Raw genomic sequence first — 27,802 nt, 5'->3', positions numbered from 1 at the left:
ACGCAGGACTCGACTCATTCTTAGCATACCTACGTCAAAGGTAGAAGTGGTAGATATAGCATCGTCTCTTCTCTTACATCTTTTTCAAGCGGGACGCCTTAAGAGCAATACAATGATATATCGACAAGACGAAGTAATCAAGAAAAAGTTGTGGGGTAGGCTAGCCCTACTTGTCGGCCGCTTCCGCGGCCTTGTAAAATGCCCAGGTGTTCTTTGGTAGTGAAATAGTTCTTCCCTCGCTGAAGAGCATGAGGCCTGCTGGCGGACCTGCCTATTCCGGAAATCCCCGCTCCGATACTGATTAGGAAGTTTCCCCAACTTTTGGTGGGTGAAAAGCCAGATGATATCGATGAAAGCCTTTGTAGTGCGTTTGAGTAAATAATATAAGAGATCTTTGGCCTACCTGTTCTGTCATTTTGTCTATTCGCTTTTCTGATTCCTGAGGTATCAGTGGATTTAACGGCACAGCAATGTCTAGTGGAGTGCAAGATAGTCCACAACCCTCGATCTATGAAAGTCCAAGCCTACAAGATGAAAATCAGTCTTCGTCGCCATCTGAGTCATCTTACCAAGTCGCCAACGAGCAATGGAATCACCCACGATCTAACATAGCAAAGACACTGGCGACATTCTGGAGCTTCCTAATAATGGGAGCAAATGACTCCGCATACGGTGTAAGATCTTACCTAGATATATATATATGGCAGTTGGAATATTATACTGATCTATTACCATTATCCAGCCACTCCTCCCATATGTACTTCAACCCCCAAAACCAAAATCCTGTTCTACTTCTAATCCATTCCCAGCTCGAAACCTACTACAACCTCTCCTACACAATCGTTTCCCTCGTCTTCCTCTCTCCGGCACTCGGCTATGCTACCGCCGCCATCGTGAACGAGCGAGCACATTGCGCTATAGGCCGACGAGGTGTAGCCTTCGTCTCATCCATGTGCCATCTGATAGCCTACATCTTGAACTGCGTGCATCCACCATACCCCGTCCTCGTTGTGTCATTCATTTTTGCAGGACTGGGGAATGGCCTCGCAGACTCGGCATGGAATGCCTGGATTGGAAACCTCAATAATGCAAATCAATTACTCGGTCTGCTCCATGGGTTTTATGGGGTAGGTGCTGTTATCAGTCCTCTCATTGCATCACTGCTTGTTGCGGATGCTGGTTTGCCATGGTATTACTTTTATTACATTATGGTACGTGGTTATTTGGTCCATTAGCTTTTCTGGCCGGGGTTTGTGACTGATTTCCTCAGATTGGAGGCGCTGCAATCGAGGTTCTCGTCTGCGTCGCATGTTTTTGGGATTCTACAGGAGCGTCGTTCCTACTCGCTAAGAAGCAACAGCCCGGCGATACATCCGAACAAGCGGGCTTGCGCAAAGTCCTAACCACAATGCCATCTGCGCGGATCACTTGGGTCTGCTCAATCTTCCTACTTGGGTACGTTGGCGTCGAAGTAGCGCTAGGAGGATGGATTGTGACATTCATGAAAGAAGTGCGGCACGCTGCACCGTTTCCTAGTAGCATGACTGCTACGGGTTTCTGGCTCGGAATAACCGTTGGACGGGTTATCCTTGGATTCGTGACTCCTTTGATTGGCGAGAAGATTGCCATCTCGGTAGGCCCTCCTAGCATATCGCGACCAAGTCAGACCACAAGCTCACCCTATAGTAGGCCTATATCTCGCTCGAGATAGCGTTTTGTCTCATTTTATACCTCGTTCCGAACTTCTACGCTGGTGCTGTCGCGATATCCCTGCAAGGGTTCTTTCTGGGTCCGTTGTTCCCGGCGGTTGTAATTGTGACCACAAAACTCCTGCCAAAACACTTGCATGTCAGCGCCATTGGCTTTGCGGCAGCCTTCGGTGGTTGTGGCGCGGCTGTTCTTCCGTTTATTGTTGGTGTACTTGCGCAGGCTAAGGGTGTGTTGGTGCTGATGCCGTTTACCATAGCGCTTTCGGGGGCGATGTTGCTTCTTTGGAATTGTCTTCCGGGAATCCCTAGAGATGGGAGAGCATCGCCTAACAATAGCCACGGGGCCTAGGTATGATATGGCGTATCGCATGCCAGGAACTGCAAGCCAGGAGGGTGGGGACGAACCAGAGGTGATGTGAACGATGCTAGTAAATAACCGTGTAGAGGCCATCTCAAGCTGCAAATGTTGAACTTCAGCCGGATAAAGAGATTCGAAGTAGTATGGTCCCAAAATGTATACAACACTTACAGAACCACAAGAGTAGGTCCATACTCCACTGATTGGTTGTGCCATAACCATATAGCCGCTTCTGAGAGGTAGTGATATCGGCAAAACTAAAACCTTCGATATCGAATATGCCGACCTCATGGCGCGTAAACCACAAGACAGCTTCTTCGCCTACCTTCAAAAAGTTCCATCCAGACTTAGTAGGACCTTCGAATAGAACGGGCGGCTACAACCAAGTCACTGGCCTCAACAATCCAAGACAAGAAGGCTTCGCAGAGGCCAGCCGGGCATTGGGCGACGAACAACTCAAGGCATCGATGTGGAAGACCCGGTCCTCCGAGAGTGAAGATGGCAAGCACGTCCGACTCTCGGATTGTGTGTCTCGGCTGCGGTTGCCGTACTGACCGATGGCAAAGGCAAAGGCAAGCGCAAGACCAGCACTTCGGCAGTGTGGTTAGGCAGGACAAGATCCTGGCTCCATTTGGTAAGCCTATCGCGGGGCCCCGGGGCCCTGTAGTGTAGGGGAATGCTAAAGCGCTTATTGCGTCCGAATTTGACGAATATTGAGAGAAATGATGGATTATTCAATCTGCTTAGTTTCTGATGAGTGTGGCACCTGGGCATTCATATGACCAACAGCAAGGACAAGGTTGATGTTGGTTTGGATATTGCAGGATTGAGTTTATATCCAATTCGCCCCGTCTTCACAATAGGTTAGGGAAATGCTGCTTCATGTGCCGAATGCAGAGCTGTCTGTCGAGAAATTAATGAGTGAGACAAGGGGTCCCCACAGGGGAATCAGACTGAATCAGACTGAATCGGACTCTCCCAACATCCCACATTCCACTCCTTCGGCTAATCTCCGCCAACCCTTGGCGTCTGAGGAATCAAAATCGGACATTATCTCGGAGCCAACAGTTAGCGCAGTTGAGTGCAGCTCCACTTCTCCGCAAATCCCCGGAATCTCCTGGAAAAAAAACCCCCGGGATATCCGTACTGGCACTCGGGATGCCGTTAAAGAAAATGATGGATTGATGTCTGGAATTTCATGCATTCAGGCAGTTCGAGATACACTCGGTAATACCCTCGCCTTCTTTCCTGGTGGGAAATAAACACCATGAAAGACAAGCCTACAGCAAGAGTTGGCTCGGGACAGGCTTCGGTATAGACAATATTCTCCTATCCTTCAATTAACCAATACAGGACAACTAACAGTCAAATCCCAGGTCAAATCATGGTGGAAAACCAAGCACCTCATCCACCTAAACAGTCTAATAGCAAGCCTAATCCTCTTCTCCAGCACATTCGGCTACGACATCTCCCTAATGAACAGCCTCCAGTCCCTACCCCAATGGCAAACCTTCATGAACCACCCAAAAGGAATAAAACTCGGCTTCATAAACGCCCTCCAAAGCATAGGCAGCATACTCTTCCTACCCATCCAAGCATGGTCCGCCAACCGCTTCGGCCGAAAACCCACAGTCCTCGCGGGGTACATCTTCATCGTCCTTGGCGTGGGACTCCAAGCCGCCGCCCCAAACGCCAACTCATTCATCTACTCCCGTCTACTGGTAGGCATCGCCAGCGCCTGGTTCCAGTGCGCTGTGATCCTCGTCACGGAAATCGCGTATCCGTCGCATCGCTCGCTCGTCACGGCCATCTACATGTGCCAGTACTATGTCGGGTCCTCGCTGTCGGCGTGGGTTTCCTTCGGCATGAGGAATGTGCAGAGTAGCTGGTCGTGGCGTGTGCCTGTTCTTATGCAGATTGCATTGCCGCTTCTCGCCTTGCCTGGGACGTTAGCTGTGCCAGATTCGCCGCGTTGGCTGATTAGCTGTGGGCGACTTGAGGAAGCGAAGCGTATTTTGGTTAGGTTCCATGCTGGTGGGGATGAGGGTTCGCAGTTGGTGACTTCTGAGATGGAGGAGATTAGCCGGGGTCTGACGGCGGAGCGGATGGCTCGACAGGAGGCGCGCTGGATTGATTGTGTCAAGACTCGTGGGAATCGGTACCGGCTTTTCTTGAGTGTTTCTTTGGGTATTTTTGCTCAGTGGAATGGAGGGTAAGTATTGCTCTTGGGCCTTACTGTTCCTCGCGGGAAAAAGTGGCGGAGAGATCCATTGCTGACGGGATATCTGCTCTAGTGGTGTTGTATCATACTACCTATCCCTTATCCTCGATACAATCGGTGTAACCTCGTCAACAGACCAGACACTCATAAACGGCTTCCTCCAGCTCTGGAACCTGATTATGAGCGTGGTAGGGGCATGTCTTGTCGACCGCGCTGGCCGCCGTCCGCTCTTCATCACATCGACTGTGATCATGCTGATCAGTTATATCTTCATTACTGCTCTCTCCGGCAGCTTCACGACGACGGGTACTAGTGCCGTTGGAACAGCTGTGATCCCGTTCTTGTTCATCTACTATGCAGGCTACGACATCGCGTTCACGCCACTGCTCCTGGCGTACCCGGCGGAGATCTGGACGACCTCGCTGCGTGCTAAGGGTGTTGCTATATCCACGATCTCGAATTATATGGCACTGATTTTCAATCAGCTCATTAACCCTATTGCGTTTCAAAGAATCTCTTGGAAATATTATTTTGTGTTTTTGGCCGTGTTGCTTGTTGTCTTGGTTGTTGTTTGGAGGACTTACCCTGAAACTAGAGGCAGGTCGCTTGAAGACATTGCTTTTATTTTTGATGGCGAGGAGGCGCGTGTTACTGGTATGGATCCTAATGTTACCGAGAAAAGACTTACAGGGACAAATGAACATCAAGAGTTATGATATGGAACATAGAGTTACCATGATGATCTGGCAAGTTTAGAACTTGCTTTATGTTCAGGTAGTGACATCGACCATGAATGCTTGACGTGACACCCAGGAAAAGTTAAGATACAGCAGAGAGACCGTGAAGCACGTCAGTCGTAGAATATAGGTGATAATGACAACCTCCGTCGTAGTCCTAAGTTAAAGATGGCAATTGATACTGCATTCGTTGAAGAAGCAGATCACTTCGGATTGTACTTGTCTTTCCAGATCCTACAGTGTCCCGTTAGATTCAAAATCCAGTATTCAGTCAGTCGAACATACCATGAATTCCCAATAGTAGGGCACCCGTTCTCCTCGGCAAGCCTGTAATACTTGGCCGCTTTGAACTATAGCATCATCAAGTCAGAATAGGCACAGAGTATGCACTTGAGCGGAGATCACACATACCTTGTCCTTTTTGCCCCCAAAGCCCTCAAGGTAACACCATCCCACTTCATTCATAGCATCAGTATCACCCAGGTTCGCAGCAGTCTCGTAATACTGTCTAGCAGCAGCAGGATCCTTTGCTATGCCCCATCCATTGCGGAAGCAATTGGCCAACTCGAACATGGCCAAAACGAGTTCGCCTTTAGCAGATCCCCCTTTATTAACACCAGCACGGAGGGCCTCCGCCTCAACCGCGGCCGAGTTGGCCGCAGCAGCGGAGAGATAAGTCACGGCTCGTGCAGTATCTACAGGACAGCCCCATCCGTGTCTAGACATTATTAGCATCTAGAAAACTGAGAAGTAGCGGGCGTTCTGTTACCGTAGTGCAAGGCCGTAAAGAACCTGACTCAGAGGATTATTCGCGCCATTTGGATCAGCAAGTTGCCCGAACATTTTAGTTGATCGCTCGAGATCTATATCCAATGTTAACCAACATATATCTCCAGCCGACATAGCAAATAAAACTCACCACCAGATTCATGCAGTCGAATCGCCTCTTGAATATTAATCTATAACCCGTTAGTCCCACATTCCAACCACAACCACAACCCCAACCATCCCGCAAATATATAATCAGCAAGCACCTACATCTTCATTCGGATCCACACCAACCCGACTCTGACTCGAGCTCCTCGACCTAGCCTGCTCCAATCCCAACCCTAAACCCAGCGTAGCCTCCCCCTCCCCCTGCCGCCCCGGCAAGGACGCACCGGAGTGCGCGAACTGCGGATTCTGCTGCACAAGCACAGTAGCCCTCTTCTCCCACAACGCCTCACGCTCCTGTTTACTCGCGCCGTGATCATCATCGATCTGTGGCAGGTCCGCGGGGATGTTAGCGGAGGAGTCACGCGAGTTACTGCGACTGCGGTGGTCGAGATGGAGGAGGTTTGAGAGGCGGCGCTCGCGACGGGGCGGGGATTGCGACGATGTAGATGGGCGTCTCGGGGAACGGTTGAAGAGCTGGAAGCTCCGGCGTGGAGATACGGGGTCGTCTTGGGTCGGTGATGATAGGTATGGGGTTGGGTCGTTTGGGTTGGATGGTGGGGTTATTATCTCTTGGGTGTGCGTGTCTGAGCGGATGAGCTTGAACTCGGGTGCTGGGGGTATTGCTGGTGCATTTTGGGATGGCTCGGTGCTGAGGTCGTCGCGTTTGTGGAGGATGTTGCGGAGTGAGGGCATGATGTATCTCTACTTGTCGGATATTGGCGGGGAGTGTATCTGGGCTTGTATATGTGAGATAGTCGGGTTGTAAGGTTAGGGGGGAGGGAGGTCTTGTCAGAAATACTTGTAGGGCTGAGGATCAATACATTAAAATAGCCAGACATAAAGAATAAACGGTGGCTGTGTAGGGCGGCTTACACGGGCTGATGACTGGGGTCCGGGGTCTTGGCTGATTATCCCGCGTGCACACAAATTGGATATATTAAATACAACATACTTGAAGTACTTGGATATCCTGGGACATAGGTTGTCACATAGAATTCCCATAAATAGATGAAACCTTAGTATATAGATCTTATCGCATTCTCCACGGCTCGGTGGCGTGCTGCATTGGACCCTGCATATCATAGGGCGCCTCCGGTGCATGGACTCAGCCATTGCCCCGGGGATAAAATGGGCACTGTTGTACATCCAAGTACATACTACATAGCTCTAGAGTGGTACCAGTACCTACAATCAATGGACACTCTTTGAGAATCTCTTCGTATCATATTCTGGTCAAAGTGTTCTACGATGAAACTGACCCAAACAGATTCATATGCCAGACATCAGCCGGTGGGCATTTCCGAACCCACGCTTGAGAACATGCCTTGACACCATGCGTGTCCGATTATAGAGTAAGAATCAAAATGGTATTGCAAGGTCTAACTCGGCAGATGCAAATAGCCCTTATAGTTTTGTACACAATGCCGAATGCAGTGGGATACTAAAGCCCATTTACAGGGCCTTGGACGCCATGATGCCTATAATTGTTAGCTACATTCTATGTCAAGGTCAGAGGGTGGATAACTCACGCTCAACATCAGCAACGCTCTGCTGAAGGATCTGCTGGAGAACCTTGGGGCTCTCAAGCTCCTTCTGGATCTTGGCAATGACGGACTCGGCAAGCTCGCGCTGCTGGCGCTGCTTAACCTGGTTCTCGTAACGCACCCACGAGTCGAGGACCTGCTTGGCCTCGGCAGCAAGGGCAGTGCGCTGCTGGAGCTCGTAGGCCTGGGACTCGAGCTGGGCGGTTTCCTGAAACGAACTGTCAACCCAAATCTCAACATACGCGACCGAGTATTCCTACCTTGGAAACAGCGAAGAGCTGCTTGGTAACCTCAACAACGCCAGACATCTGGGAGACGGTGTCGATACGCTGCTGGACAGCGTTGGTGTGGTCGGCACGGGCAGCGTTCAGGATGTCCTTGTGCTTCTGGACCTGACCCTCGGCCCACTCGCGGTAGGCGGGACCACCGTACTTGCCAACAGCGGTGAAGACAGACAGCAGACAGAAAGCAGCGACGGTCTCCTCGTTCATGACGTACAGCTCGTTACTGATGGCGGCGATGGACAGACCGGCGGCGGCAGACAGGGTAGCGGTCTTGGTGACCAGGGAGTTACCGGGGACGGCGTTCAGGATCGACTGCGCCTTCTTAGCGGGCTCCTCGGCGGGGACGTTGGAGGCCTGACGAGAGGAGGTCAGGTTGGCAGTGACGGCAGGGACACCACGGGCGGGAAGAGCCGGCCGGAGTCGGGATGCGCCTAAGGTGAGTTAGTAACTAAAGGCATCGAGTCGATCAGACGGTCGAGGTTCGTAAAAAGCGTACCAATGGCGCTCTTAGCAAGACGCGAAGCCATTGTTGCAGATGGAAGAATCTTGGTCAATGGGGTGGGTGAACGGAATTGAGGAGACTTGAGGTTCGGGATGGCTAGGAGGTGAAGACGCTAGCCGTTTCGGGCGGTGATTCCGTTCCTCGGAAAAACCAGCTTCCGAGATGGTCCAAACGATAAAAAAAAGTTGCAGATAAACTATTCACGCATTACAAGACACCTGCCCAAAATGCCCGCACTTGTTACGCATTCGAGCTCTAAGAAGCGCAAGAGCGGCAAGAATGCCAGCGGCCCATCCTCCAAACGCCGCGCTGTCGCCGATGACAATTTCGCCGAGAAACTGTCTACTATTCAAGAGCTAGAGAATCAAATTGCGGAGTCGCGGAAGGGCTATAACAATATTGCGACCCTTCTTTCCATGCTCAATGTCGAGAAGTCGGCTGAGAACCCCGAGATGGCTGTGGCCGTCTCTCTTTGCCGTGTGTTCAGCCGATTGATCGCCGGAGGAAATTTGACCGAGTCAAGCCGCGCCGCCGAGAACGAGAAGATCATTGTGGCATGGTTGAAGGAACGTTGCCTTGATTATCAGAATGCTCTTGTGGCCATCATGCGCGAGGCAGATGCGGCCTCTCAGGTATGTGTGCTCTGATCCGGCGTGGATTACCATTACTGACGATCTCTAGATTGCCGCTCTGACACTGAGCATGCGCATTGTCAAGGAACGTCTCGCTCATATCCCAGGTGCCGAGAATAATGTTTGGTCAACGGGTTTCTTCAAGGATATTTTTGCGGCCATCATTGAGGCCCACAACGGCGAGGATCTGCAGTCCGAAGCCGTAGCCAAGTTTGTGAAGGAGTATGAGGATGTGAGATATTACACTTTCACACAGATGGCGTATGTGTACCTTTTCCCTACTAGCGAGACTTGCGACTAACTTTATACCAGTGACTATGCATCTACCACACGATCCCCCGAAATCCTTGAAATTCTGATTAAGATCCTTCAGACCTGCGATGAGGTACCTGGACCGGAACACAAGTTCGAGAACTTCTACGCGAAACGTGATACCAAGAATAAGCGCTTAGTTTCGGCAAACTCCCACAGGAAGCAGGCGCAGGAGGCATGGCTGGCCATTCTACGAAACAACCTCTCGCAATCGCAGCGCAAAAGCCTGCTGCGTATGATGGTGCATAACATCGAGCCGTGGTTCAACCGACCGGAACTGCTGATGGACTTCTTGACGGACTCATACAATGTCGGTGGTGCGACATCTCTCCTCGCACTGTCTGGTCTCTTCTACCTGATCCAGGAAAAGAACCTGGACTACCCTCAATTCTACACCAAGCTGTACTCTCTCCTAGACTCCGAGCTGCTGCACTCAAAGCACAGATCACGATTCTTCCGATTGCTGAACACCTTCTTGTCCTCAACCCATCTTCCGTCCACATTGGTGGCCAGCTTCATCAAGCGTCTCGCTCGCCTTGCTCTGAACGCTCCTCCCCCTGCTATTGTGGTGATCGTTCCGTTCATGTACAACTTTTTCAAGAACCACCCCACAACTACTTTCATGATGCATCGATCTATTCGGGATAAGGATCTCCTGGCACAAGTGGAAAAAGAAGGCATGGACGATCCGTTCGATCCAAACGAGTCCGACCCCAACATGACCAACGCGATTGAAAGCAGTCTTTGGGAGATCGTGACGCTTCAATCTCACTTCCACCCCAACGTCGCGGCCATTGCACGGATCATCTCCGAGCAGTTCACAAAGCAAGCATACAGTTTGGAAGATTTCCTTGATCACACATATGCCGGCATGGTAACTGCAGACCTTGGAGTGGAAGAGAGGAATCTCAAGAAGATTCCTGTAGTCGAGTACCAGATTCCCAAGCGTATCTTCACAGATCGTCTACTAGAGGAAGATGGCAATGTGGACTCTGGTCCAGGGTGTTTCATGCGGAATTTGTGGGAGTTCTGAGGTTTCATATATCAGCGTATACCAATTCAATTTGTTTAACAATGAAGTCACACCAAGCGTTCAGATATTGTGGGGTATAGTCTCATCCCTACCTGGAAGATGAATGATCGTCTACCAACACATCCCTTGCTGCAAGTCTAACCCTAGCGCCGTCCCAAAGCTGAAAGTAGACATTCGATATGGGTGTCACGGCAATGGTCACAGGACAACTCTGCAACATATACTCTGTAGCAAATCAATGATAGCTGTAACGCACTTGATAGGTTTTGGGGGTAATTGATGCTCTATAACTATCATAGGTGGATGAAGCCAATTCAGTTCCTGCTTATGTTGTAGTGATCAAAGTCAGAGATATATTCTTTGATCCTGTAACATTCAGTCCTATACATTCTTTCAGATCCAATTTACTCCGTGGTATTATTGCTATTGCTAATATCATTCCCTATCTACATAAGCTTACGGTTTTGAACTCTGTTGGTATAAACAGGTGATTAAGTGGAAGGCTGGGGAAAGATCCAATATTCCCCGTGCTGTATGGATGGCGATCAATTTACCCCAACCTCCAGATCATACCACTAAACATATGGCACCCCTTGGTATGAGATCCATTATAGAAAAAGGCTCAAAAAATGCTTTATGGTGTGCAAGAAATGATATTGTGGATCGCCATAGCCCTACAATATATAGATTAGTCCCCACCAAAACAAACCGGAAAGGGATGGCATTCTAGCATTTCCCGGCGAGTCATGTTATTGGGCCATGAGAGTCGAGTTATGAGCTTTTCGTTTTATTGCTGAACCATTGTTGCAGGCTTTCAGCCACTATTAGAAAGTGAAGCCAAGCCGCAGTCAACGAGTCAGTTCGGCCGATGATACTGAGGTGACAGTATGACTCCCATACTCTCGCCACAAAAAAATTGCAGCTTTCCCAGGCAAAGTCGTAAACTAAATTCGTCTCAAGAATTCCCAATTGCTAGCAGGCATTCCCCAGCCAAGGTGGACGACATGCTTCCTTAGGCGTGTTGATGCTTCACTATTAGGGCTATCGGAATGCAACATTCTCCCAAAACGCCCTTTGGTCTCAGCGTCGGAATACCAACAAGCGACTTCCAATGTCACTTCTGTGGGTCTGGGAGAGATCTAGGCAATTCTTGCCGCTAGTTAAGAATCGCGATGCGCCACCGAAGTTCTCGAAAGTTGTATCGCGTTCTCCGTCCCCCCTCACCTAGTACGCGAATATCACACAATCGTTCTGATATCACCTCACTTTCCTTAAAGGCAAACCGTCTATTGACTTCCTTTAATCACAATGCATTTCTCCAAGAGTGTCCTCGCCGTCACGGCTTCCCTTGTGTCCCTTGGTCTCGCCGCCGACCCTCTATCCTTCACTTCCTGGCCCAAGGAGCCCCTCGAACCTGGCAAGCCGGTCACCCTCACATGGACTGGTGCTACTCCTGATGAGGTAACATAAATCACCCCTGATGTTCAATCATAAAAAACTGACCCTATTTAGCCTGTCACCATCCTCCTCCGCCAAGGTAACGCGGGCAACCTGCAGGACGTCAAGCCAATCACTGGCCAGGCCAAGGGGGGTACTTTCACCTGGACTCCTGACGACTCTGTCAAAAAGGCCGATACATACGCCTTCCAAATCAAACAGAAAGACCAGACTAACTATACCGCTCTGCTGAAGGGGGGCAGCAATCCCGCCGCTGCGCTTCCCGAAGCTAAGGATATCACCTCTGAAAGTGGCGCTGCTGCCACTACTGCTGCAACCACTGGTACCACAACTGACGCCACTACCGGTACCACCGGCAGCACTACCGCCCCTAACACCCAGACCACTGGTGGTACTACCGAGTCAACCCAAGGAACCCAGACCACAATGACTAGCACTGCCAGTAAGGCCCTCATAAGCTCTGCTGCCAGCCCATCTGGTAGCCCATCTAGCTCTGCCGCTCCCAGCTCCACGGACAGCCTGAGGGCTACCGGCACTGAGATTGTCCATGGCAAAGAAGCATCCTCCACCGAAAGCGCGCAGACTGGCGGTGCTTCTATCCCGCAATACTCTGTACAGTTGGTAATGGGTATTGTCGGTCTGTTGGCCTACCTTGTCTAGTTCATTCATCTGTTTTGGCGTTGTTGGTCTCATCTTTGGACTGGGTGTTTTGGTGGAGTTGCGGAAAACTGGTATAACCTCCTGTATATAGGATCCCCCCTGGATATCGTTGATATATAGGTGGCTTGAGGCATTCAGGAAGCAATCAATTACTTTTAGCATATTCAATGCATCAGAAATGGGAACCCAAACCGAAACACGAAGGAAAAAGCAAAGAAAGAAAACAAGACCTGTCGTTCTCCGCTAGCGCCATGGCATTCCGTCACAGACGCGGAGGTGGACCACAAAGAACCATGACTGATCTTCCAACTTCAACTCTTCTTACCGCTACTTCATTGTTTTGGAATATTCTGCATCATTTTGTTTTAATTCTCCGATGATCTTTGATGATCGCATGAGACAGCGCCTTTATTGATCTGAGGCCTCCCTTGCGATGTCTAGCTGAATAAGCGAAATCATAAGACAACGACCTCACATCATAGCTCAATTGGCTTCTAATATTGGTATGAGCCTTTCCCTTCACAGGCCCACTAGCTTTTACTCCCATCTTGCTCTTCCCATCCGGTTCCTCATGACAGGCGCGGGCGGTCACCATGGGGGGCTTCAAACGGGTCATGAAGCGTCTCAGCCCTAGCAAAAATCTTATACCGATTGCTGCTGACCCCCCTATCCGTGCAGAAGCACCACAAGTCAAGCTCCCGCATGTGGACACACAATTGAACATGCACCAGCATAACGGATTCCTCGACGAACCAGCCGCCGAAGGCCAGAATGGTTGGTGATCCCGATCCTACTCCCTCTACATCTCAAGCTTACAATCCCCGCCCTCCAGGTGACTATACTCCAGCCTCCTCGTTTCCTTCGAACCCTCCGAACCCTTCCGCGACCCCCGCCGAGACGAGCAATGGCGAGACCCCCACGTCAGAGTGGTCCGCAGTCGGCCACGCAGCGACAGGGAAATCAGGCCGTGTTATCCACAATCTCCAGGAGGAAATAGCGCGTTTAACGCGTGAATGCACACTCTACAAGTCCCGCGCGGAGGAGTACCAAAGAACGAATGAGGCCTACAAGATCCAGCAACAAAACATGAACGAGCGCCTACGGAACCTTGAGCAAGTCAACGAGACCAACCTCAACTCAATTGCACGGAAAGACCGGAAGCTGGAGGAACTAAGAACGGAGCTCCAGCACGAGCGCAGCAAGCGAGAGGAAGCGGAAATGGGCGCAAACCAGACTAACCAGATGATGCGTGAGGAGCGGGAGAACCACAACCGTGAACAAGCCCGGTCACTAGAGATCGCCAAGCACCACGAGACACAGTATGAGGTGCTGTCCAGCACGACAAAACGCGACAAGGCGGAGTTTACAAAACGCATCAATGCCATCTGGTCCGAATTCACGACTATCGCCAATGCGCAGAAAACACATATACACTCCACTGAGCGGCTGGAGGTTCTTGCAGATCAGAAGAACAGGGAATTCGACTCCCTCAAGGAGTCTTATGAGAAGCTGCTCGCCCAGCACTCTGCGTATAAGGAATTGAAGGATAACGACTTCCGCGAAACCATTGAATCGGCCAAATCCAATAACGATATGATCGCTGGGGTTCTTGATCAGCTCAAGGAGACCGAGACAGAAATGAAATGGGCGATCCGGCTCAATGAAAGTCGACAAAGCACGGAATAACCCGAGCGTTTCTCTTGTTTGTGCCAAACCTCAACCCCAGCCATGCGAATTGTCTATCAACATCCTCCTCTCTCCTTTCTGCTCGGATCCCTCAATACCTACCGCCAACTCCCACACCGCCCTCCAACTTCATTTTCCCGCCCCGGTTTCACCTTCCCACTCGATCCCATGTCTTGACCACCCACACCCTACCCACCACTCATCTTCGTTTCTCATAGACCATTGTTGGCCGGTGCATGGCGTTTTGTTTCCCTTTGCAGCAGATACCCGTGGCAGAGTTCAATCCGGTCGTGTATCTCTTGATTGTTGTATTTCTTACTTTCACCTGCATTTTCACTTTTCCCTGTTCAATGTTGTATTGTTACCCCCCTGTTAGATATGACGCCTGACGACCTGCATTATTTTTGCCTGGATATGATTACACCGTGAACATTATGGCAAGTCTTGATTCTTGCTTATGTTCAAGACACCATTAAAGAGTGGCTACCTATTTCCTTTCGGACTAGAACTTATGGGCGTTTTATTATGCTTAACTCTGAAATTTATACTCTTTCTACTTTGCTTTGATTTGTCCTATATGTACTCTCCATAGATACAAGATAGCACCACACGTTCACGCAGCGTTGCCTGCCACTGACTTCTAGAGTTGATAGACGCCGAGACCCCGATTGTTCCTTCCATTCGCAAAGGCTTGAGCATTGCCGCTGCCATAATAGGAACCGTATCTCATTCGACTTTACTTCACCCCCCGCTTCCTCTCTCTTCGTCGCCCTTTGCTGCTCATCCTCCGTCATCTTCATCTTCGTCTCATATGCACTGTTAACTACGGTGTGCCCTATCAATCGATTGCCTAGGCGCTGTTTTCCTAGCCTTGTGTAATCGGTTGGCTTTCACCTGCCTCTTACTTAATCGATTGTCGCTTTCCCGGGGCCAATCGAACTAGTTACCTTGCTTCCTCCATCCATTTTTCATTCTAATCCAGGTCTTCAAATCGATCGAAGGCCCGGCATTCCGTCCCCAATCTATTCGCATCCGTCCGACTGACGTCCGGCTCCAATTCATTTACCTCCGGCCTACTTCAATCTTCAATCCATTCAAGTCCGCATAATCACGCAGTCCACGCAAAGCTCCCAAGCGGCACCAAGATGGCTAACAAACGGACCCTTTATTTGACTTCAATGTGGTCACTGGAGGATCAAGGGGTAAGCTTACTATCCGCATACTTATCATTCTGCATGGCCGGGACTGACCAGACTTGATATAGATTCCCGAAATCGGAGATAAGCTCAAGTATGCCATATTACTTATGCACATTCACCTTGATGAAAACTGATTTTTTTTTATAGGGCATTGAATCCCGGTGCTTCGATCAAGGTCGAGTATCAACGTGATAAACATGTGGGTTTTGTACACTATTTACAATGGAGGCTTTGCTTACCCTACCCAGATCTTGGTCGTCACTGGTCAGTTCGATGAGGAATTTGACGTCCAAATCACGTCGCTCCTTGCAAACTATATCGAAGAGCACCGCGACGATGATCTACTTGAGGTATGTGTCCATGCCTCCCCAACATCCAAGTTATATTGTACTAACGTGTGCTCTACTCAAGATGCCAAGAGTTCGTCAACTTCCAATCTCGACCTACTTCGATCCCAATCCCCTCCCTGGCTATGGAAGTGATGCGCAGCCAAAGGTGGAAACCTTAGTGGAGGATATTATGCCGACACAACCCACTGACGATGAATCCATTGTCAAGTTCTGGTATCCGTCGCAGGCGGGATTGGGTCCAATCTCTCATGCCTCGGGCCCTCTGCTACTTCGTATTTCCAAAATGACGAAAACACAAATCAAAGTGCAGGGAGCTCGAGGGCTCCGTATTTCTGCACAACACATGGACCACATCGATGAGGCAATGGATATACTCGACTCCCTTGAAGAATGTTTGGTATGGTCCTGAGTCTTCTTTTTCCCAGTCCTGCATGCTAATATTCTCTAGGATCTCATTGAGAACCCAAACCGAGGGGTGAGTATCTTCACTCCGAAGCGAGAAGACGCTACCTTTCGCATCATGGCATATTCGCAGATCAGCGCCACTGCCTTGGGGCGCATTTTAATTGACCGAAATGCCTCTCTTCGTCTCCCGAATATAATGACTCTGGTGGTCTGCGAATTCGACGAATTTGCCAATGAGTTCCGTCCACTTCGGAAACTTCGGCAGCCGCCGCAAGTGCCCCTGAAAGATGCGAGAATTACTCGAGACTGGGAAGACTATCATTTCCCAGAGATCGGCCGGAAAGCCAATCCCGCTCTAGGGAAAATTGACCAGCATCTCGCGCCTAAAAGTGAGACCTCTCCTGAGAAGAGCGATTCTCGGCACCCGTATCTATCTACTGGCAAGGCAAAGGATGTCGATAAATGGATCTCTCGGGGTGCCGATAAACGGCCATTGGCAACCGAAAATCATACCAAAAGGCCGCTGGGAGACCAGCCCACCTCCCCTAAGCTTGTTGCGCCCAAGTCTGAGCCCAGTGTTTCTGTGCCACTGGACCGGAGACATATTGGTCCGTTCAAGCCCAACCCCGCAGGCGTCAAAGGACGCGTGGTTAAGCTACCAGATGGAACCGTAGCAACCTCTAGCCAGTCTCGACAAGAAAATCCAACAGACACCTCTCATGGACCAAGTCCCTCCATGTTTGGCAGACTTAGCTATGTGGAGAGAAACAGGAAGCAACAGTTAACCGGTCCATCAGTCTCACTGTCTCAGCAGAAAGGACCCATTAGTCTTCTTCGCAGCTCGACTGACCGCACTGCTCCAAATGCAGCTTCTCAAACATCGGGAACAATGTCTGAGGCAACCGGTCCTGTCTCTTCAACATATTCTACCTCTACTGAGGAACGAAAGTCACTTGCTACACCTCGTCTCGCAGCTCTATCCTCTCCGAGTGCAACCCCCAAACAGCCGGGAGACACGCCAAATGCAACTATTTTGCCTATCTCTCCTAGCCAAGCAGCAGAGCTAACCACTCGGCGCCGACCACCAAGAGTAGAGAGGTCCGGGCCCCTCGACATAGCCGAGACAATGAATTTGAAGGTGATTACGAGGCCTCCAGCGCGAAGTGTTGATTCAGTGATGGGGGAGATAAAGCTAATGCTTGAGACGGCCAAGCCCCCGAGGGAAACCGGAATAGACGAAGTGTCCAACAAACCAAAGATAACGGATCAACAGCCAACCACCACATCCACTCGGCCAGATCGCGCCACAAAGGAAACAGAAGACCTGATTGATCTTGATTGCGAGGTGACAAGCCTCAACAGTGATTTCCAGAACATTCCTGTGTTCGATCCGCTGGCCACGGCCTCATCGAGTGGTGTTCAGGAACAGTCTACAGATGCTCGACATGGCCAATTCCGGCATGGCGAGGCCCCCACCTTTACTGAGACTGGTGATATTTTCGATATGCCCAATATCGATGAGACAAGTGGGCAATCTCGGCTAACTCGGAGCGTCTCTCCTTGTCCTGAGCCAACCCAAGATCCGATGATGCCCAGTGCGACAACTCCAGCGTCTGTTTCTAGCGAGCCTTTCCAACCAGGGCTCGTTACAAGTGTGCCATTGCCTGATTCGGATGTTGCTAGTTCTTCTCATGAGAGCGACGTATCCGAAGACAAACAGAAACACGAACAGGCTCGCGAATTCCGCAGCAAGGCCGATGAGGTAGCACTGGAATACCTGCTTCGGCAGATCAAGGATAATCCTGTCCCAGAAATTTCCAGCATAGAGGAGATCGCGCTACCTCTTGATGCTAGCATTGTTCATCCTGCACCTCGAGCTCTGTCTTCTATGTCGCATGATAGTGCCCCGCGTGATAATACTCAGCAGCGCCAACACCCTGGTCAGGGTACTGAGAGAGTGCCCTTTCTTCATCCTGACCTCATTGATATCTCAGCTCATATGCTTTCTCCTCACTTGGACCGTGATTCTTTGAAACAATCCAAGTCCGAAAATGGCGAGCAAGATGCGGAAGCAGAGGTTGCCGAAAACCTGGCTGTCTCAGATGAAGCTCAGACAAGAGAATTCCACGAGACAATGTTCCATCAGCGGCCTCCCGACAAGGCCTTTCAATGGGTGGATGAAGTAACCAAAGCAGTGAGGAAGGCAAATATTGAAGTTCACACTGCTAATGCCTTGCAGCGGAAGGAAAATATTGGACGCAACTCAGAGAACGAGGAAAAGGTTGAAGCCCCCGTTTCTAACTTCTGGCAGCGAAGAATAGGATCCAAACCAACAGAAGCACAGCCACAAAAAAGCACTGCGTTGCCCGCGAAGGCGACTGTGAAATCATCAAGAGAAAAGCACATGCATGAGTCAACAGAGACTCTGTTTCGCTTCCTTCAACCAATTTTTGATTCGGTTGGCAGCTTTCCCGGAATGTTGAGCCTTGAAATCCAGTTCGGGCTTATGTTCATGCCCAGCCTGCCGGCTTCAACCAAAGAGAGGGAGATGAGTTACAAGGAGGTTCATCAGCTGTTCTTCTCGGAGCATAACTTGACACCACCTCCAATTTCATTCTTCGAACGTTTGACTTCATCTCCTGCGGACATTGACTTCCTCATCGACTTGGAAGTCAACCAAAGTCGCTTGTTCGACCAAAAGTACAGCCACCGAGGCGTGAAGTACGAGTTCTGGTGCCGCGTCGGTCCGAACAGGACCATTGTCGTTTCAGTTAATGAATATGGAGATGCTATGATCCGCTACCCCGAGGTCTCGCTGGGCACGGTGCACTTGAGTTTCCCTTCACAAGTCTGGGATGCAGCTGCCAGAGTACGAGGCTTTATCGAGTACAATACGGGCGCCGGCCCAGAGCTTGAAGAAGCTGCACGAATGATGGCGAAAAGCATCCAGATAGAGCCAAACAATAAAAATCTTCGTATGCTGGTCCGTGTTCCCCCTGTGTCAAAGATCAAAGTTGACAAGGTGTTCATGGAACGGTGGAGCCGTCACTCTTACCTCTCAAAAAAGAGCAAGGACATATTTCTCCAAATCAGCGAAACTCAAGAGCTCCTTGCCACCCCTTCCGTTCTGGATCAGGGTGTCATGGTTTTGCAGAACGTCCCGATTGAGAAACCGGTCAAAGATGGAAAGCAGTGGTGGCAAGCCTCGATTGTCAGTAGCAAAGTGGATGACATAATGAAATCAAATTCCTTCCTCCAGCCTGGTGACCGCAATGGGTCCTGGTGTGCGACAGATCTCCTCGGTGCAGACGTCGCAAATGTCGTCCCCTCTACTGCGAACCAGGAGCTCAGTACCCTCGGAGCGGAAGTCGGTCATTCGGGAATTGGCGCAATGTTCCAACTTGCCAAAACTATAGTTCAGAAGATCGATGCTGTGGGCTACCACAATAGAGGTCCGGCCAGTCTTGACACGCACACGAACACGTCGAACGGCCCCAGCCAGGGTGGTACAGGTACGGTCAAGGAGTCATCCACTTACTTGGGAAAACAAATGGTGCCCTGGGCTCCGCGAGCTGGGACTAAGGAAAAGCACAAGTGGTGATGAGAGGATGAAGATCGATGGATCTCGGGGGTGTGGAAACGGGACGGGTGTATTCTTGTTATTGTCGTTTGATTCATAGGATCTTTATGGGTTCATACGTGTACCCGGACGACATGAAGTTGCATTTAGTTGATAACACAGAAATAGTAAAAAAAAAAAAAAAAAAAAAAAGAACCAATGTACGATATTTTAATTTCCATGTGGTTATTCTGTGTGGTTCAAGTTTAGGCCTATAGTAGATACACATATCTTAGCTATCCAGTCCATTTTATATGAGATGAACTGGGCTATAAGCTGAAATAAAGCCGGTATGTATAATGAAGTATATATCGTGCCTAAGTGTATTGACGGATCAGTAGTCTGAAAAAGCTCAAGATTGATATAACACTACCCATATGTAGTCAAACTAGGGCTTGGTGGGACCTCCTTCATCTCAGGTTGTAGGATAGGACACTTCGGCACTAGTGATGTAGCCAGGTACTATATGTGTACTAGGAACATTCTAGTGGATCTTGTACTTATATTCCTGACACTCATTTCCTCCTCATCGTGCTGCTATTCCTAGCATCGATTTCTGCGACAAACTCTATGACGCTCGCAGTATCTGGTGTCGTGGTGCTTTTTTGAAAGTCTCGCTTTTGCTCCTCTGTCAAGGTATTCCTCAAATTCTCCAATGCTGCATTGAGGGATTGCGTAGGGTCTGCCCCCCGCGTGAGCGAGGTCCACTGCGCGAGTAGTAGACCTTCTTCCTTGCTTTATCAGTTACAAAGGTTTCAGGTTTAGTGAAGAAGTAGCCGCAATGGCGCCGCCAATCCGTTTCGCGCTTCGAGTCCGACCCAATCTCGATCCGGCTGAGGACTTGTTGTCTGATGAGTCTAATGTCTGGATCGCAGAGATGCCTGCGGAGGAGTTGAGTGAGGCGAAGGCCCTCCCAGTCCGCCTGATTCGCACGGTGCACCGAGTCAGCAGCCTCGATGCGGTCACACTCGCCAAACTTGGGGTCTACACCAGCGCCAAGCACGCGCAGTTGTATACCCAGTCGAGTGAGGCCTTCTCTATGCACACAGATGAGGCTGGTGCGTACCCTAAACGTATGGAGGTTGCCGGCGGTGGTGCCACCCTGTTCGTGACTTTAATCACCTTGCCACTGCCGTCCGGCGCTGTGCCCCGTTTCTGGGCTCGTGGGATATGGTCTGTAATGAGGATGAGTTGGCCCAAGCTTATACCTTATACCGTTTCATTTTCACATTTTCTTTTCGGTCCAGATGCGGTCTTTCAGTTCAGCACCACTATAGCCATAGGGCTCGATGACCCTATGCGTTTTCGTACCGCCGATATACGCACGGTCTAGCGCCTAGGTGTCCGTGGTGTCCTATTAATTCCGCTACGCTCCACATTGATATCTAGCCGACCCCTAAATACTATATGCTGGCCGACATGATCAATAATATGCTCTAGGAGAACGAGAAGGTCTGTATCATTGGTGACCATCCAGATACGTTCGGACGCGCTGCCGCCAATCTCGGGCTCGATGTCTACGGTCTCGATCCTAAGAATGAGATGCAGACCGACATACCTCCGTGGCCGCATAGTGATTATCGTACTTACCCCTACACTACACCTGTCATTAATGTTGACGCAATGCATGAAGGATATGCGTTTGTCTCTATGTATGCAGACTGAGCTCTTTGAGCATTTGCCTAGCTCGTCTCTTTTGTCATGTCGCCGGCTTATATACCGGCTTCTTTCCGTAGATGCATCATCACCTCTCTTCTTCTTCCCGATTTTCCCTCTATCCCTCTTGCTTCGTAGCCTCGACAGGTTATAAGGATGAGGCCCTCTTTTTCCCCATTTCTTTACTAAAAAGTAAAACCCCTGACCAGTCGAGCTTCTCCCGGCAGCGGAGCCTCGTTGATTATCCGAGAATAGCAAAAGAGCTATATCTCACTTCTTTTCCAAAATCGCCGCTGTGCGAGATCCCGAAGACGCCGCTGTGCAGCAGGTTCCAAAATGACCGCTGTGTGAAATTTCAAAATCGCCTGTGTGCGACAAAAACCCAAAATACGGAGTTATACGGTCTCTTTCATTGAGGACTATCTCCATCGTGTTATAGAGTGTCTTCCATTAAGAACTGTCTTCACATTCAAAAAGACTTCATATTGACTAGCCAAAAAGCTGGTCTGGTCTTCATCTTTATATTTATACTAATCTTTGATCTTTATCCTCACTTTCCATCGGCTACAATGGCTGGATCCTCTTCCCAACAAGCTGCCATACAGCTAGACGACAGTCGTGATTGGAAATCGAAGCGACGGATCGTCGTCGACAACCAGGGTGTGGACCTTCCGAAGCTAGGAAGCTTCAACCTATACAAACTCACGCCGCCTCTCAAAGAGCGAGCAGATCTGTATATCTGGATGGACCAGGTGGATAAGGTCCTTCGAGGCCACAAACTACATAACTTAATCAACAACAACATACCCTGGTCTATGCTTCGTGATCCGAACGGAGACGAATGGGAGACTCTCTCACTACAAGTGAGAACATGACTTTCTAGCAGCGTTGACTACTCTATCATGCAGGAGATCAACGATCGCATTTACTACGCCGATGTGCATTCTGACGCTCGACGGTCATAGTCAGCAGGGTTGCGAGGCATATGCTGTGCTGATGAGTGCAAAAAACGGCAGAGGGGGCGCTGATTTCGGCGATGCGGGCGTGGCATGGAACTCTTACGGGTGGGCAGTGGTGCAGGTCGAGCCGGAGCCGGATGAGGCTGGCATGTCCATGCCGGACTCTTTTACGTTTACGCTCTCCCCGCGCATGTCCAGTATCGAGGCCATGTTTAGCCATTTTTTCCAGACGTTCCAGGCAAGGGTCCACCCGTCGGAGCCACTGCGCAAAGGCCACAATCCGCGGTTTGCAAGCCGACGGTGTATACCAGCAGATTTGAATTCTGGTATCACTTTATTGTCAGCCGCGCCTCCATTTGGCAGCAGTCGATTCACGTGGGGCTTTCGCCCGTGCGGCAGTTCGCGCGCGGAACCCGGTTGAGCTGCTTGCTCGGTTGGAGTATGCGGCTGGGGCGGAGCTGACTCCCGAGCCTGGTCTTGACAATATGTTCGATCCGCAAACTGCGGAAGCCCTTGCGGGTGGGTGTTGCACCTGGGCTTTTGCGGCGGCACCCTACGCTGCGCGACCTGGTCGCTCGGCGATATGAAGCGCTCGTCAACCACACTACCTATTCTTTGGGGGAGACGCCGCCAGAGATGCTGACTTTTATGCAGCACCCCTCCTTCTAGGGTGCTACTGTGAGGCTTCTCATGCGTGCACTAGCTGGCGACCAGGCGGACGCACCACGGCTCGCTCTTTATAAGCGAGTTCTTCCTCTTGAGTATTTAGCATGCCTCGCCTATGAGCCCCTCTTTCGATGCGTGTATCATTACGTGTACGCACTTAAGTATGGTGTGGGTAAGCCGCTGCACGCATGGGAGCTGCAGAATTTGCTGTGGGCGATGTCAATGCACGGGCGCAGTGAGGATCGTTTTCGGTATCTGGGTGCTAAACTGCGCGGGGTCATCCTGCCGCGCACGCGCGGACGTCGGCCACACTCTCGTGCCAAACGACCGTGTGATCTGGCGCTTCGAGGAGAATCTGCGCGCAATGGGCAGTCTGGCCACGTGGGATCCGGGCTTCAGGCGGCTGATGGACATGGCCAGCGAGCGGAAGCGCGGTAAGCGCAACCCCACCTCCAACGCTTCGTCGCCCGGCTTAGGACAGCGTATCGTGCGGATCGGTACTCCTGCCACTCCGTTCAAGCGGCATTCCAATACTGTCGGACGCGATCTGCTCCAATCCTGCTATTTCTTTCCACTATTCACACTACGATTTTTCTTTGTCAAAGATGCCGTTGCACAGGGACACGTTGAGATCAGACGTGTTGACACGAAGAAGAACGCTGCAACATGGATTCACGAAGGCCCTCGGTAAGGATCAGTTCGAGATCTTTACCCGACTGATTGGGATGATATAATCTGCAGGAAAGCATGGAGTTCTACAATGTGTGCATGAATTGGGATCGTCTGATAGGGAGCCCTCTGTCTCTCTTTTCTTCCCTCTTCCGAATACATACGTTGTCTTCTCGATTGACCCCTCGTATCGTGTTCCATGATTGGGGACAGTTGAAGGGCCATGTGACTGTTCCTGATACCTAAGGAAAATTGTTTGTTGAAAGCACTTCGCAATAGTTCATGGGCATCCTCATAGACCGTGTCGCTGCACAGCCTCTGCGAGGGTCAATGGGCGAAGTTGGTGTACTTTTGACGAAAGCTGAGCCCCCTCCCTCGCACCGTCGTATACAACAGACCAATTAGGGCCAGCCACAACACGTCACGTGTCTACTCAGCCCTGAAGTACATAGCCTCAATCTAGAAATAACACATGGAGTGCATACTGGAGAATTTAACATTCCTTTTGCTATTGCATCGACGAGGACCGGAAAACCCGATGCCCGCCAACAGTAACTAATCTATGCTCGATGTATGATAATAAAAACCTCTAAACCTAATGCGAGTATATTCTTCTCTTTAACCCAAGAATAATCATTCATCCTCTTCCGGCGCATCATCCACACCACGCAGCCAGGCGGCTCTAGCATCAACCGCCGCCTTCCGCACATCACGCTTAGGATCATCAAGGACCGCCCGCAAGGATCTCAGAACCTGAGCTTTGACAGGTAAGAGAGGCGAGATACCCGGCGGTGCACGGGTGTTAGCCACAGCGCCGGGCACCTGGTGCATAGCGAGGAGTTTGAGACATTTCAAAGCATCTGCGCGGAGACGGGGGCTGTTCACAGCGCCAGGGCCGGTACTCGTAGATGTTGTTTTGAGGAGTCTCGTGACAAGACTCTGGACGTGGCCGCACTGGTCGATAACGGCAACGCCATTATCGCGGATAATGACGGCGAGCGTATCGAGTGTTGCTATGCGGACTGCAACAGAATCCGCGGTCTGGAGATCAAGGGATTGCAGGAGGAGAGGGAGCAGGGTGGGAAGTTCTGGCATGACAAGGGCCGTGGGGATTGTGGAGAGGATACCCGCGAGAGCCGTTAGGTGGGCTGGTTTGATGTGGTCGGGCGATTTTTTGGCGGCGGCAGAGTCATCTGTGCCGGCGATGTTCACTTCGCGGATGCGAGATGATATCAGGGGGGTGACTGTTGTGAAGAGGCGCTGTCTGCAGAGGAGGCGGATTGTGGCGCCGTTAGTTGCAGAAAGGATGTCGTCTTCGCCGAGAATTATAGAGAAGCCTTGTGCTGCTGTCGCGCTAGTTTGCTGATCGGGGGAGGAGAGGAGGGCGAGGAGAGAGGTCAGGATGTGGGTGGTTGAGGGGGCTAGGCGGAGGATCAAAGCTTTAGACAGCCAGAAAATGGTACGGATGGTTGCAGGATCGAGGCTCTGTGATTCTGTGTCCTGGCTCTGGAGGAGAGAATCGAAGAGTTTCTCGGCGATTGTGACATCCTGCTTTGACAGGAACTTATTGACAAGTAAGGCAAGGTGACGCAGGTAGGCTTGGTGTGTTGCTGGGTCGGTGTTCGAGACTGAACGATGGACCAGGTCCAATAGCAAACGTGACATGTCTGGATTGGTATGCGGGATTTTGTTGCTGCAGTCCTTGGATACCCCTGCAAGCAGGTATGTCGAGATAATGATCGTACGCTCTTGGTCCGCATTTGTGGTCTGGCTGAATGGAATGGGAATGAAATCTTCAGCCGAAGAGAAGAGGCTGTAGACATTTTCGGCAACTTGTTCCTGCTTCTGGGTAGAAGCAGACCGCACAAGCAGATTGCAAAGTCGACCCAAAGTGTCAAGCACGGTAGGGTCTTTGAGGATCCGGTTCTTTGCTTTGCCAGTGGCCGATGCTGCGACATCGCGGCAAAGTCCAACCACAACTTTGTCGAAATACAAATCCACACTCTGATCTTGTTCCATGTTTCTCTGTTGCATAACATAAAGCAATGTGACAAGAATCGCGCGTGGATAAGCAACTGATCCGGGCTGTTCCTTTTGCAGCAGAACTGAGAGTTTGCTAAACAGACGACGGAAAAGTGTCTCGAAAATATCCCTCTCGACGCTGATCTGAGCAAGGGTCTCGAGGGTCGGCATATACCTGGCATCCGATCCTTCATCTTCCTCTGGCAGTGTTGCCACAAACGCAGGGAAAGTGATATCCACAATCAAGCGGGGCTTGTGCTTGGAAACCTCAGCAAGAGCAGCAATTGCTTCTTTCTTGAGATCGTCCCGGCCCACAGATTCCTCCTTGATAAGGATTTCATCAAGGTATTGCACGAAAAGTCCAATCTCATTCTCCTGGAAGAAATCACGCAAAGTCGACAGATGTAAGAAACCCTTCAGGGCAGTCACCCGGAACGAAACCTCTTCTTTTGCTGCGCCCATCAATGCCTGACCGAAAAGGTCTGAGAATTGGTCTTTGAATTCAAGTAGCGGGTTTTCGATAGCAGCCTCACCACCTCGGGTGGTCCACTGCCCGAATACAGTTATAGCAGCTTCGAACAAGACGTTCAAAGTCTCTAGAAGTGCCCTTTGTTTGACTATGCCGTCCGCTTCTTGATAAAGAGTGAAAATCGGAGGTACGACTGTTTGTACAACAAGGACAAAAGAAACAGGCGAGGCAGCAGACACACGGCTGAGGATCGATTGGGCCGGCTTGGCCTGCTTGTTTTGAGGTTCCTGGAGTTGCTCATTGCACTCCTTGGTGATTGGCTGGAGGTACTTCGCAAGAGGCAATTCTTGTGACACTTCGGTAACTCCTTCAGATAGCCGCTGGGCGATTGCTTGCAGAGCCTCGAGGGAGGTTTCAGATAAGAATTCCTCTTGCGCATTGAGAATCTCAAATTTGAGGACTTCCCATACGGTAATGGAAAACTTGGACACTGTGTTGGGGTCGTATGAATGGATACACGCGATCAATGTACTAAGTGCATCTTTCTAGAGACCTGTTAGATGACTTCAAGATCACAGGATATTTAGCAATCGTACCTTTACATTGGGAGATGTAGAATCAAGCTTATCCAATAAGGCGGGGATAGCGTGAGGTGCAAAATGCCTTGTTGAAGAGATACATTCTTGAAGACGACCCTTCAGATCCTGCGCAGTGATTCCGTAGGGGTCGTTTGGCGGAGGTCGGAATGTGATTGGGAAGTAGTTGTATACTGAGTCGAATAGGGTCTATCTAGTGTTAGCGGAATCCCCGACCTTAGAAAAAAGTACACATACCTCAACGTGGTTCGAGATGTCCCATTCAATCATTATGACTTTCAGGATCGAGAAAACAATCATCAAATTCCTCGGGTCTTTCTCTCCTGTCATGATATCAACAACACCCAGAAGCGAGATATCTCCCATATCACGCATAGCTCCGCGGTGGTTTGACATCAAGTCATTGAGCAATTGGTAGACATGGAACCGTTGTGTTTGAGATCGAGACTGGAGATCTTGAAAGTTGGAAAATAGTCTGTATCAATGTATCAGCACTGGGTCACTGTCAAGTTAAGCTTTATCCCGGCGGACACAGGGATGTCGCATGCAATCAGAAAGTATAGCACCTACGCTTGTGCTACTTGGGTGGCCAAAAACTTGTTGAACCGGTCCAGACCCTGCAAGGCCTGTAGACCATCAACGGCACCTCCATCCTCGATTCTATCACAGAAGAATGTAGTCAGGACTTGGATCTGTTGTCTCGAGAGGTACTTCGGCGAGAGAGCTTGGATAATGGCCGTAAGGTAGGAAATGGCTTTTCCGCGTAGAATCGGGTCTTCGTCGTTAATATATTCGCCAAGAGATTGGACGGTATCGATCAGAGTCGTCTTTCTAGTCTCAATATCTGCAATCACTTCCGTTAGTAATGCAACGGTTTGAAGTGGTCCCGAGTGCGGGGCGAATTGGCATACCATGCGCGATTCCCTCGGCAATGCGCTTGGCTTCTTCTTTGTCATGGTCCACGACCAGCATGAAGGTCTGGAGAGCCGACATGATACCGATCTATCAATTAGGGGAGCCCGACGTGCAAATTGCGGGGGCAAGACTAAGATCGCATCGGCCAATTTCTTGTGGCTGGATGCCCTTATCGATAACGGTCAGGTGATTCTGTTATCTCTAC

The 27,802-nt window shown here is 50.3% G+C and overlaps 13 protein-coding genes across 13 annotated transcripts; 10 read left to right on the top strand and 3 right to left on the bottom strand.

The window, feature by feature from the left end:
- Nucleotides 1-452: 452 nt before the first annotated feature.
- N7525_002148 (uncharacterized protein) lies at nt 453-2,058 on the top strand (the record flags this gene model as incomplete). Its single annotated transcript, XM_002557160.2, has 4 exons — nt 453-674; nt 810-1,211; nt 1,271-1,633; nt 1,690-2,058. Coding segments are annotated over 4 exons (1,356 nt in total), but the record flags the coding sequence as incomplete, so codon positions are not given.
- A 287-nt stretch (nt 2,059-2,345) lies between these two features.
- Nucleotides 2,346-2,621, top strand: N7525_002147 (uncharacterized protein; the record flags this gene model as incomplete). Its single annotated transcript, XM_061212194.1, has 1 exon — nt 2,346-2,621. The coding sequence occupies one exon, from the start codon at nt 2,346-2,348 to the stop codon at nt 2,619-2,621; it is 276 nt and encodes a 91-aa protein (XP_061071420.1).
- Nucleotides 2,622-3,334: 713 nt separating this feature from the next.
- Nucleotides 3,335-5,004, top strand: N7525_002146 (uncharacterized protein; the record flags this gene model as incomplete). The annotated part of the gene is made up of 3 exons (XM_061212193.1): nt 3,335-3,379; nt 3,444-4,279; nt 4,362-5,004. The coding sequence occupies 3 exons, from the start codon at nt 3,335-3,337 to the stop codon at nt 5,002-5,004; spliced, it is 1,524 nt and encodes a 507-aa protein (XP_061071419.1).
- A 224-nt stretch (nt 5,005-5,228) lies between these two features.
- N7525_002145 (tetratricopeptide repeat protein) lies at nt 5,229-6,654 on the bottom strand (the record flags this gene model as incomplete). The annotated part of the gene is made up of 6 exons (XM_002557163.2): nt 5,229-5,259; nt 5,311-5,375; nt 5,437-5,743; nt 5,795-5,888; nt 5,945-5,984; nt 6,064-6,654. The coding sequence occupies 6 exons, from the start codon at nt 6,652-6,654 to the stop codon at nt 5,229-5,231; spliced, it is 1,128 nt and encodes a 375-aa protein (XP_002557209.1).
- A 759-nt stretch (nt 6,655-7,413) lies between these two features.
- atp4 (F1F0 ATP synthase subunit 4) lies at nt 7,414-8,316 on the bottom strand (the record flags this gene model as incomplete). Its single annotated transcript, XM_002557164.1, has 4 exons — nt 7,414-7,439; nt 7,491-7,713; nt 7,766-8,220; nt 8,286-8,316. 4 exons carry the CDS (start codon nt 8,314-8,316, stop codon nt 7,414-7,416), a joined length of 735 nt encoding a protein of 244 aa, XP_002557210.1.
- Nucleotides 8,317-8,518: 202 nt separating this feature from the next.
- On the top strand, nt 8,519-10,268 carry noc4 (ribosome biosynthesis protein NOC4; the record flags this gene model as incomplete). The annotated part of the gene is made up of 3 exons (XM_061212192.1): nt 8,519-8,923; nt 8,973-9,184; nt 9,236-10,268. 3 exons carry the CDS (start codon nt 8,519-8,521, stop codon nt 10,266-10,268), a joined length of 1,650 nt encoding a protein of 549 aa, XP_061071418.1.
- Nucleotides 10,269-11,576: 1,308 nt separating this feature from the next.
- On the top strand, nt 11,577-12,386 carry N7525_002142 (GPI anchored serine-threonine rich family protein; the record flags this gene model as incomplete). Its single annotated transcript, XM_002557165.1, has 2 exons — nt 11,577-11,729; nt 11,781-12,386. The coding sequence occupies 2 exons, from the start codon at nt 11,577-11,579 to the stop codon at nt 12,384-12,386; spliced, it is 759 nt and encodes a 252-aa protein (XP_002557211.1).
- Nucleotides 12,387-12,979: 593 nt separating this feature from the next.
- On the top strand, nt 12,980-14,072 carry N7525_002141 (uncharacterized protein; the record flags this gene model as incomplete). The annotated part of the gene is made up of 2 exons (XM_061212191.1): nt 12,980-13,160; nt 13,219-14,072. The coding sequence occupies 2 exons, from the start codon at nt 12,980-12,982 to the stop codon at nt 14,070-14,072; spliced, it is 1,035 nt and encodes a 344-aa protein (XP_061071417.1).
- Nucleotides 14,073-15,250: 1,178 nt separating this feature from the next.
- Nucleotides 15,251-19,627, top strand: N7525_002140 (uncharacterized protein; the record flags this gene model as incomplete). Its single annotated transcript, XM_002557167.2, has 6 exons — nt 15,251-15,274; nt 15,337-15,362; nt 15,419-15,470; nt 15,520-15,621; nt 15,683-16,018; nt 16,070-19,627. 6 exons carry the CDS (start codon nt 15,251-15,253, stop codon nt 19,625-19,627), a joined length of 4,098 nt encoding a protein of 1,365 aa, XP_002557213.2.
- A 799-nt stretch (nt 19,628-20,426) lies between these two features.
- Nucleotides 20,427-20,978, top strand: N7525_002139 (uncharacterized protein; the record flags this gene model as incomplete). The annotated part of the gene is made up of 1 exon (XM_061212190.1): nt 20,427-20,978. One exon carries the CDS (start codon nt 20,427-20,429, stop codon nt 20,976-20,978), a length of 552 nt encoding a protein of 183 aa, XP_061071416.1.
- Nucleotides 20,979-22,297: 1,319 nt separating this feature from the next.
- N7525_002138 (uncharacterized protein) lies at nt 22,298-22,847 on the top strand (the record flags this gene model as incomplete). The annotated part of the gene is made up of 2 exons (XM_061212189.1): nt 22,298-22,562; nt 22,624-22,847. The coding sequence occupies 2 exons, from the start codon at nt 22,298-22,300 to the stop codon at nt 22,845-22,847; spliced, it is 489 nt and encodes a 162-aa protein (XP_061071415.1).
- Nucleotides 22,848-22,950: 103 nt separating this feature from the next.
- N7525_002137 (uncharacterized protein) lies at nt 22,951-23,364 on the top strand (the record flags this gene model as incomplete). The annotated part of the gene is made up of 1 exon (XM_061212188.1): nt 22,951-23,364. The coding sequence occupies one exon, from the start codon at nt 22,951-22,953 to the stop codon at nt 23,362-23,364; it is 414 nt and encodes a 137-aa protein (XP_061071414.1).
- An 864-nt stretch (nt 23,365-24,228) lies between these two features.
- Nucleotides 24,229-27,675, bottom strand: N7525_002136 (MET18/MMS19 family protein; the record flags this gene model as incomplete). The annotated part of the gene is made up of 5 exons (XM_002557170.2): nt 24,229-26,631; nt 26,683-26,871; nt 26,920-27,157; nt 27,253-27,526; nt 27,594-27,675. 5 exons carry the CDS (start codon nt 27,673-27,675, stop codon nt 24,229-24,231), a joined length of 3,186 nt encoding a protein of 1,061 aa, XP_002557216.1.
- Between the last annotated feature and the right edge of the window lie 127 nt (nt 27,676-27,802).

This window comes from Penicillium rubens, assembly GCF_028828025.1.
Source record: "Penicillium rubens strain IBT 27055 chromosome Unknown utg000001l_segment0_segment0, whole genome shotgun sequence".
Taxonomy (NCBI): domain Eukaryota; kingdom Fungi; phylum Ascomycota; class Eurotiomycetes; order Eurotiales; family Aspergillaceae; genus Penicillium; species Penicillium rubens.
Note: the sequence above shows the minus strand (reverse complement) of the source record. Positions and strands in the feature narration are given on the sequence as shown.